Source organism: Myotis yumanensis, unplaced genomic scaffold (genome assembly GCF_028538775.1).
Source record: "Myotis yumanensis isolate MYYU_CA2020_CCGP unplaced genomic scaffold, mMyoYum1.0.hap1 SCAF_3, whole genome shotgun sequence".
NCBI lineage: Eukaryota > Metazoa > Chordata > Mammalia > Chiroptera > Vespertilionidae > Myotis > Myotis yumanensis.
The window spans coordinates 159,691,691-159,703,007 of NW_027223754.1; the positions used below are offsets into that span (position 1 = coordinate 159,691,691).

An 11,317-nucleotide genomic window follows, 5' to 3' on the forward strand; every position below is an offset into this window, starting at 1 on the left:
TGCCTTGCCCCGCACCTAGGACCCAGGATTTCCTCCTGCAGGCACCTGGGACCTGAGCTTTCTTCCTTCTGGCCAGCTGCAGGAACCTAGGACCCTGGCCGTTTCACCCGGGCTGGCCACAGACGCAGAGGACTGTGGGTGGGCAGCTTTGCTCAGGCCACAGCCTCTGGTGCCTGGGACCCTGGGGCAGGTGGCTTGTCCCTCTCCTGGGCCACAGCTCCAGCTGCTGGCACCCAGGACTGTGGGGCATGTGTCTTGTCTCTATCCCGGGCTGGGCTGCAGGTGCTGCAGTTTGGCTGGTCCCCATTCCTCCCTCACGAGCTCATTTGTGCCTGGCTGATCCCCATTCCTCTCTCCCCAGTTTTTAATGTCTTAGCCCTTAGCGTGTGAAGACCATCTGCATATTAGCTCTTTATTATATAGGATGTACCACAACATGTTTTCCAATCATCTATTGAAAGACACTTTGGTTGTTTCCATGTGTTGGCCACTGTGAATCATGCTTGATTTTTTCCCCCTTTGTCTTTCTGACTGTATCTCTTAGTTCGTGCTTCACATAACCTGCATCAAAATTTGTCTTCCTTTAATATCCTTTGTGCTAAGTGACTACATGCAAATAAATAAATAAATAAATGTTTCTATCCTATGTAAATAATATATACATACACACATATACATGCTCATATTAAAATTTTCCAACCAAGAATATTGATTGCCTTTAAAAAAATCATATTTCATATTCTTTGAATAGATATTATACTTTGTTTATATGTACACTATACTTTTAGTTAAATTTATTCTCTTGGTATTTAAGTTTTTATGACTGTGTCACTAAAATAATTTTCTGATTGATTTCTTATTGCTTATTGTTATTACAGTCTGCTTATTATAAATATTTTTTATTTTTTCAATTAGAACAACAAATTCCCTTATTAGTTCCACTAGTTTTCTATTAGAGTTTTTTTTAGTTTTTAGGATATGTAAATAAGTCATCATGATAAAAAACAGATATGCCAAATTCCATCAATTTTAAGACATCATCAATTATAAGAAATACAATTAAGCTGTGTAGCGCTATTAAAAACAACAATGACAAGTGCTGGCGAGGATGTGAAGAAAAGGGAACACTAATTCACTGCTGGTGGGAATGCAGATGTTGCAGTCACTGTGGAAAACAGGATGGATTTCCTAAAAAAATTAATAATGAAACTCCCATTTGACCCAGCATTCCCACTTTTGGGAATATATCCTAAAAACACCAATCAGAAAGAATATATACACCCCTGTGTACATAGCAGAATTATTTATAATAGCTCAGATCTGGAAACTGCCCAAGAACCCATGAGTAGATGAAAGGTTAAAAAATCAGTGAGACATTTACACAATGGAATACTATGCAGCTGTAAAAAAGTGATCTCTTATCCTTTGGGATAGCATGGATGGACCTGTAGACTATTATGCTAAGTGAAATAAGCCAACCTGAGAAAGACAAATATCACATGGTCTCACTTATTTGTGGAATCTAATGAAAAAAATGAATTAATCAACACAATGAGACCTGAAACATGGAGATATGGAACAGACTGACATACATCAATGTGGGGATGGAAAGAGATAAACCAAAGAACTTATATACTTAGATGCTTAACTCATGGACGCAGGCAATAGGGTGGTGAAGACCTGGGGCGGGGGTAGGTAGGGCTGGGAGGAGAGGGTAAGGGGGAGAGGTATGGGAGATATCTGTAATGCTATCAGCAATAAGAAATATATACATTAAAAAATAAATCACAAAATAAAAAACAAAAGTCTTGCTTTATGTAGATAATCCAAACAATGGAAAAAAAAAAGACAATGCTGCCAAATTGAACTATACCAATAGTAGATGCCAATGTATGACAAATCTCCATGTCAGAAAAGCAAAATATAAATAAAATAAGACTTTAAAATCAATAAAATACAATAGTTTTATTCATTCTCTCCTATATGTATCCTGATGATTTTTCAATAAAATATGCAATATTTTTATCTTTTACTACTCATATTTATTGGGCTTTATCTGTGCTATAGGACTTTTCAAAGAACTGGCTTTTGAATTGCTTTAACTTATATAATTACTTTCATTTTCTACCCATAATAAGTTACATTTTCCATGTATATGTTCATTTTTCATCTTTTCCAATTTATAAGAATAAATTCCACTCTTTTATTTAGTTTACATTTTTATAATTAGTGAATAGAGTTAGAATAACAGAATTCCTTTTGACTATGGCTTTTCAGTGCTCCAAATACGCGATGACATCTGCATTTCATTGCTTTCCATATAGCAATTAGTTAATTTTATGTAAACACCTTAATTTTCAAGAAATTATATTTGTGTAAAATTTTCAGTTATTTAAATATATTTTAGATTATTATAACAGATTTTGGACTATAAAAGCTTAGTTTGTGTTAGATGTAGGCACAGTTACTAAATACACCGGGGAATGTTCTTTCCTTGGCTCACAGCTCTATCAGTAGCAGAGAATACTTTTAATAAAAAAATGTGATCTTCTGTGAAAATGAGCATAGTTTCTAATTCAAACTTTCATTGCATGTGCAACTATTATGTTATTTCAAGTGCTCTACTAATGCTGAGACTTTATATATATATATATATATATATATATATTTTTTTTTTTTTTTAATTTTTATTAATTTTTTACAGAGAGGAAGGGAGAGGGATAAAGAGTTAGAAACATTGGTGATGGATCAGCTGCCTCATGCACACCTCTCTATGGGAATGTGCCCACAACCAAGGTACATACCCTTGACCGGAATCAAACCTGGCACCCTTCAGTCCACAGGTCAATGCTCTATCCACTGAGCCAAACCAGTTAGGGCTAATCACGAGACTTTAAATGTAAACCTTTGTGATCCATAATGCCATCTCCTATTCCCATCCCCAGTCTATAATCTTCTGAGTTCCCAGAAGTCATTTTATACATTATTGCTCTACCAATTATGATATCTCCTATTTACAACTTTGCAATGATTTCAGCTATAAATTCAAATAAACATTTACTACATTTTAACCAGTATTTCTGTGTTCATGGTAGTAATATTTTCCGGTGTTTTCCCAATATTAGAAGTGCTATAATTCTTTCACATGTACTTTAACTTGTGATTATTCATTTTTTAGACATTATACACACAATTACTCTTTTACATGTGTTTAGATATCACTATTGTATGCATTTTGAGTAGAGCAACAAAGCATTTTATCTTACATTTTCCTGAAGAATTACTTTTATATATCTTAAAATAGTATTCTGAAGTTAATCGCTTTTCAAAAATATTTTTAAATAAATTGACATGATATTGGTTTGAAAAAATGAGTGTATAAAATGGCTTGAGTCAGGCTCACTGAAAGTTTGATTGAAGAAACGTTGAGAAAATTAATGCAACTCATGTATATATTGTTAAAAATATACGAGATTATAAACTTCGAAAATACAATGAATCCTTGTTTTTGAGATGTCTAAAAATATTATTTCCTTTTATTAGAAGAGAGCAAAACAATTCTTTTGATGGAATCCTTGAAGGCTTTCTTAACTTGATTGTTTCTCAGTGTATAAATAAATGGGTTTAACATAGGTGAAATAGAAGAAATGAGCAGTGAAACTACTTTATTAATGGTCACTTGTTCCTTTGCTGTAGGGTTCATATAGATGAAAATGCATGTGCCATAGGTGATGGAAACCACAATCATGTGGGAAGAACAGGTGGAAAAGGCCTTTTTCCTTTGCTGAACAGAAGGGAATCTCAAAATTGTCTTGATAATGGAAGCATATGACAGAACAACACAAGTAAGAGTGATATTCAGGGTCAGGACAGCACAGATTATGACTGTCTGTTCGATGAGCCATGTGTCTGAGCATGAGATTTTCACTAAGGGAAATGCATCACAGGTAAAATGATCAATCATGTTAGAGTCACAAAATTTTAGAGTTAAACCCAGTCCAAGTGGTGGGATTATGATACATAAACCAGACACCCAGCAGCTAATGATAAGAGTCTGGCAGACCTTGGTGCTCATGATGGTCGTATAATGCAGGGGCTTGCAGATGGCCACATAGCGGTCATAGGACATGGCCGCCAGAAGGAAAAATTCTGTTACTCCACAGAGGTCAGTAAAAAACACTTGGATGAAACAATCGTTGTAGGTAATGACCTTGTCACCTGCTGCAATACTATACATGTACCTGGGAATACAGGCAGATGTGAATGTGATCTCCAAAAAGGAGAAATTTTTTAAGAAAAAGTACATAGGTGTTTTTAGGTGAGAATCCACAGAGGTTAGTGTGATGATGGTCAGGTTTCCAGTTACACTAAGCATGTAGGTGAGGAATAGAAAGATAAAAATCAGAACCTGTAGCTGAGGGTCATCTGTCAGTCCCAGCAGAATGAATGTTGTCACTGTACCATTTCTCATCATGGACTTGTGACTTCTTCCAATCTGCGTGTGATATTCAGAGAAATTTTCCGATAGATTATAGCTTATTTTAACCGCTCTAAAACTTAACTCTTATGACCAACCTTAAGCACTGTGGCTTCCCCTATTCCCCGTTACACACTCCATCTTATTTTCCCCTTGAATATGTGCATTACCTTTACTGACTATGTGTGTTACCCTTGTTGCCCACACAAATGATGACTGTGTTCTCTTCCCTCCCTCATCTTCCAGTCAATGAGTTATATTTATTGACACTACACTAAGTAGGAACTCAAATGTTCCTAACATACAATCAATTATGTCAAATATTGACATTTTTCTGACATAAAGTAATAAAAATATGTTCCCATTGTGTATTTAGTTTACTTGTTTTATGAGAATGTCTACTTTATTGTTTAACTCATTGTGTTCTGTTCCTATGGATATCGGGGCAGAATTATAATGACCATCCAGTTCACAAAGCTTCTAATTTAAAGAAAAATCACTAACTGAGGATCATGGGTTACTCAATAATCAGAATCCTTTTTTAAAAAAAGAATCCTTTTAGGAAATTTAGTCACTCATTCAACAACTATCAAGTATTTATATCAGATTGAGATGTAGAAATGATACATATGGCTTTTTAAAAAATTTTTGCAGCTCACCTACCTTCCATCTTTTCTCCTACACTCTCACATATGTGTGTCTGTGAAATCTGACTTGTCCTTCAGACTTTAAACATTATTCAATGCTGAAAATATATGTTTTGTTCATGATATTACAATTTATTTTATAATAGAAGCCAATAAACAGACTGACCAGAGCATGTAACTTATTGATTTATGTTTATTTTATCTTCCAAACAAATGCTCAAAAGGGACACAGGAATCTGAATGGGATGCTGTGACTTCAGTCATTTTGTTATTCTTTTTGGGGTGGGAAGAGGAATGCACAGGACATGCTTGTATATTTATGTATAAAGAGACTTCATTATTTTTAATTTGAGATTGAATAGTCTATACAAAGTTACCCTGAATATTTCTCACATTACGCAATGGAAGACACATAAGACACAGGTTTGTTCATGTGTCTTATGCATAAACCTCCCAGACAATGACATTTATTCACATGCAGGAAATTCATTCTAAAAAAGAATTTAATAAATATATTTGAAATACATTAAGAGTATATAAACTCCCACTCTCACAGAAATCCATTTTCTTGGCAGAGGAAATTATAATCTAGATCTTAAGATCAAAGAGACAAACTATCATACTTACTCTTCTGTCAGTAAATCAGGACTTCTGTTGGCTATTTAAACATAGCAATATTGAGACTACAGTCTCCATCATTGAAAAAAAAATTACTCTAAAGGCTGAGAACTCTCTCCAGTGGTGGAAGCGATAATAATTTAAATAATCAGGGCAGAGAGAAATGCTTTTATGATGTCAAATGTGACTTTTCCTTTTAATTTGCAGAAAAAGTCATTAAGTGAAAACAGCAAATGAACCTTGGTGACCTACAATCAAGAATTGTTAATTAGTTTTCTGAGAAATGAAGTTTGGCAAATAAACAATGAAAAAGGCTTCAGTGGGACTGTCTCCTTGGAGATATGAAGATGTTGCAGGAGCATTTGACACAGGTCATTTATTTTATTTTAAAAAATGCATCTTTGTTGTTGAAAGTATTACAGATGTCCCCCCCCCCCCCCATTAACCACCTCCACCTTGCTCCTGTCTCCTCCCCAGTCCTTCACTGCACTTGTTGGAGACCGGGTGTAAGCTGACATGGTCCTTGCACCTGAAGGGGCTAGCAAGGCTGGGACCCTTACCCACACAGTTTTCCCAGACTTGTTTGGATGGCGGTTATCAGTAGAATGAGAGCAACCTTTGTAGAATGAGAACAGCCTTTCATGGCTTACCAAGAAGTCTGTAACTATTTACTGAGATTTGCTGTACCGAGAATTTGTCCTTCTGCTCTGTCCCTCCCTTAGAGATTAAGAGGAACAAAGAATACATTCCTCTTGACAGACCTCCTATTCAGTGTCTTGTGTATAAAAAGCATTATGTAGTTAATAAACTTGCTGCAGTTCCTCGATTGAGCTGCAGTCCTCCTGATCCAGCTCTCCTGTCTTTCTTTCTTTTCTCAATTCCCACCTCCCTACCTCAGCCTGGCTCAACCTGTCAGGCTGGCCCTGACATGCACTATTGTCTGTGTCAATGGGTTATGCATACATGCATGTAAATTCTTTACTTACTCAGATCCTGCCTCTCTTTACCCTCCACTCTCCACTTCCCTCTGAGATTCATTGGTCTGTTTCATGCCTCCATGTGTCTGGATCTATTTTGTTCCTCAGTGTATTTTGTTCATTAGATTTCACATATAAGTGAGATCATGTGATACTTGTCTTTCTCTGACTGGCTTATTTCGGTTAGCATGATACTCGCCAGGTCCCTCCATGCTGTCTCAAAGGGTAAGAGATCTTTCTTTCTTTCTTTCTTTTTTTTTTTACTGCTGCATAGTATTTCATGGTATAAATGTCCCACAGCTTTTTTATCTGCTCATCTACTGATGAGCACTTGGGCTGTTTCCAGATCTTAACTATTGTAAATAGTGTTGCTATGAAAAAATGGCAAGACAACTGTGTCATTTAAATTAGATAGTTCATTTCTTAACTGATTTTTTTTTTGAGAGAGGAAAGGAGAGGGATAAAGAGATAGAAACATTGATACAAGGTAAACATGAATGGACTACCCCTGCATCCCCCATGCTGGGGATTGAGCCCAAAACCTGAGCATGTGCCTTGACTGGGAATTGGACCGTGGATTCCTGGTTCATAGGTCCATGCTCAATCACTGAGTAACACCAGCCAGGCTTATTTTCCATATGAACAACTGTACACATACTTTTGCCCGTCCCTGTATGAGGCTAATGCTTACATATAGATCTTATTTTTTCAGATTTTTCTTTCTCCAAATACAGGGACTGCATTATTCACAAATGTATAAAAATTTGCAACCATATCTTATAACTGGAGACCAAGCATATTTTTATAGTTGCACAACAATATAAATGTACTAAGTGCCACCGAATCTTACTTAAAAATGGTCAAAATAGTAGATTCTGTGTTATGCATATTTTACTGCAATAAGAAACATACACGTTTATGTACTTAAACATCTTATTTATTACATAATATAAATTTTACCTAAGTTGTCAGCTTATGATATGTACTTTTAATAACAATCCTTTATGCCTTTCTTAATATGTATAAAAACTATAGTTATATCACCTCTCTCATTCCTTTTACACATGTGCGATTGGCGCCAGTGAGGGCTTTATATATATAGATAAACTTGCTTAATTAGATCTGCTTTCTGATTTAGCTAAACTTTTTCCAGCCCAGTGAAGCACCCCAACTTCTCTTTCAGGTAATTGTCAGCAACACAGCAGTAAATATCAACACGAAGCAGATTATTATTGTAGAGAAAAAAGGGTAAAATATTTAACTGCAGCAGTGTTTGGCTATATTCTAGGCAGTTAGAAAACTTGAAGTCATTTTCAAGGCACACCATTTCTTACTTCTGTTCAGTCAGGTCAAGTTTTTAAACTTTCTAAATCTCTGTTTTCCCACTAATGAAAAGGAAATAGGATTCCACTGAGTCTCCTATCTACTTACTCCAGGACTTCTATGAGGATCAAATGAGATGAGGCAGGGGAAAACACTTCACAGACATCTGCTTAAAGTGTGAAATATTTGCACCTGGCTATAAAGCAAGTCGTGTTCCTGGGCTGAAGAAACTGCAAGGAGGCTAGTTGTCACTAGGGAGAGGAATCTGGGCGTTGCTACGTGATGTCATTACCCGACGCCCACAGTGACTGTTTTCGGGCTGGGCTGGGCTGTGGGCAGCATTTTACGCCATGGAGTCTCAGCAGCGTTGCTGTGATTTGGTGGGCTGTCGCTCTTGGTGGTGGCAGGGCCTGTGCCCCACTTGGGGGAAACCCAGTGTTGCTTTGTCGGCACCAGGTCCATGGTGCCGTTTCTTTGTAAATGGCCAGTAAGCGTCACGGCAGCTCCTGTGTTGAGCATCTGTCTCCTGGTGATCAGTGCTTGCATAGCGACTGGTCAAATGGTCAGAAGGACACTTAGCATATTAGCCATATATATAATTATTTTCATCAAATAAAAAATTATGTATTCTTCCACTTTAATAATTTTTTAACAATATATATATATATATTTTATTGACTTCAGAGAGGAAGGGAGAGGGAGAGAGAGATAGAAGCATCAATGATGAGAGAGAATCATTGATCAGCTGCCCCCTGCACACTGTCTATTAGGGATCGAGCCCACAACATGGGCATGTGCCCTTGACTGGAATCAAACCCAGGGCACTTCAGTCCACAGGCTGATGCTCTATCCACTGACCCAGACAAGCTAGGGCCATTTTTATAAGTTTTAAAGAAGATTCTCTATTATAGTTTTACTAAAAATATTTTTGTACTCTAGTTAACATATTTTAGGAGAGAACTTATTTTTCAGAAATACAATACCTGAAATGAGGAATTTACTGGATGATATTTTTTTAAAATGTAGTTTAGCTTTATTGAAGACATATCACAGTAGACAAACAAGTAGACAAACACATGCTTTATAAAATATACATTCTCCTGTGTGAGAAAATATAAATAGATACGAGGAAAGGGCCACACTGAACAACTTGGCTTACAACTCTCCTCAGGGACATCTAGTACCAGGGCTGCTCAGACTGACATCCTCTGATGGGGGTGGGGGAAACACAGGGGGAGCATAGTGGGAATATAGAAATAGTCTATGGATCAAGAGGCCACTTCCAGTAGCTAAGGAAAATTCTAAGAGCAGTTGACCACATGATGACCAATTTCTCTTTCAAGACAGTTACAGCTGATAACTATACTCCTTACTCCTGTTTTTCACCTTCACCCCACCCGTTGGTGAAGATTACTAGGACTGATAAACAATATAAACTTGAGGGGACAGGCCCAAATATTACTCTTAACACACACACACACACACACACACACTCACACACACACACACACACACACTCACACTCACACACACACACCCTTTAGTACCCATAAAACCTTCAGATGACTCATGGGCTTTCAGGTGTTGTTTTGATAAGAGCAGCTTATAATAGATCTCTCAATTCAGAACTTGTTATTTTTGCAACAAACAAGGCAGTGTCCAAAACAGAAAGAAAATGAAAGCTGACTGATGTTGGTGTAGCTTGTACTCCCAAAAAAAGGTTAGAAGAGCAGGAGGGGGAAACATCTGCCAAACTGAACTGGAAAGAGACCATGTACAAAATATAGAGTTGAGCAAACTTCAGAGAAACACCATCCGCAGGATGTAAAGTTCCAGTAAGGTGATAAACTTGTCTGTGTATTCTAAAACAGTATGGCCCATATCCTGATGGCGATGCAATATTTGCTCCCATGGAAGCAAAAGCAAAAGAACTATTCATGGAACGAATATTTTCCATGAAATTTTTCCTGTCAGAATCTTCATTTGTCATAATCTTTTTAAATACGCCGGGTAATCTGGAAAATGTATATCATTTGGACAGACTTTCTCTTTGCTACAACATCAAGTAAATTTCCCATCGGATGGTTTTTCATCTGAGAAATTTAGTGATAGGCAAAATTCACATTGAACAGTCATTCCACCACAACTATGTTCGAGGATTGCATCCTCATGTACTCCATTTTCTCCGAGAAGGCAGTTCCTACCGGTATTGGTAGTACTTGTTGATGACTGTTCTCTAGACATATTCTGTAGTCGCCACCGCCTTCTTTTAACTTCAAAGGCACGCTGGTCTTTAGACATTTTCTGTCGATAACACCGGTGTTTTTCGGCATCAGAGCGATATTTTTCCAGTAGCTGGTGTTCAGATACATCCTGTCGCAGGCACCAGCCTTCTTTCAAGATCAGACACACGCTGCTCTGCAAACACTTTCTGTCGATAACGCCCACATTTTTTGGCTGCAGAGCTACGTTGTATCAACAGTTGTTCTTTAGACATAGTCCCACCTCTCTACTGTCGAGGTCTGAGATGCAGGTGAATGAGAGTCCTGGCTATCAGGCCGCTGAGAGCTGTCTGACCAATGGCTGATTCTGGCTGATTCTGTGGGTGTGGGACTTCCTCCTCCCTGTTGTCAGTTTCCACAGCTGTGATGAGGAAGCTGGGGTGACAGAGGGAGCCTCGTCCTCCAAGCCACCCTCTCTCTTGCTCTGCTCTATGTTCAGCAGTCTCCTGCTCTGCCAAGTCCTCCAAACCTCCTGCTCTCCGCCGGCAAGGTGCCTCCCCGACCCGCGAAAGTCCCGGGAGCCCTTGGGCATGGCTGGCGTGCCTCCCAGGGCTGGCGAAGGTCCCTGGAGCCCACCTGCATATGCAAATTAACCGCCATCTTTGTTGGATAATTTGCATAGTTACTCGGATTGCCTAGTGGGCGTGGCTGCTGGGCGTGGCTTGAACATAGCGGAAGGATGGTTAATTTGCATGTTTCTCTCTTATTATATAAGATATTTTGTCTTTGAGCCATATTTATTTCTTGCCTAGATAAAAAAGAGACCAACTTTGACAAACTAATTGATAGTAAACTGTAAGGGCTCCATTTCTATCTCTCTTGCAGAGATGATTCTTGTTAAATTTACAAGTGAGTAGGGGAAGAAACTATTGGAACATCAACAAATATGTCATTTTATTGAGGAAAGTGTATGCCTATGTTTGTATACACACCTATATACCCACACCTATAATATATGTGTTTCCCTCTTTAGATATATATTTTCAGATATGA

General features: G+C 37.8%; 1 protein-coding gene across 1 annotated transcript; it reads right to left on the bottom strand.

Moving 5' to 3' along the window:
- Positions 1 to 3,526: 3,526 nt before the first annotated feature.
- On the bottom strand, positions 3,527 to 4,474 carry LOC139005454 (olfactory receptor 6C2-like). The gene has a single exon (XM_070407683.1). It carries the CDS (start codon positions 4,472 to 4,474, stop codon positions 3,527 to 3,529), a length of 948 nt encoding a protein of 315 aa, XP_070263784.1.
- Positions 4,475 to 11,317: the final 6,843 nt, after the last annotated feature.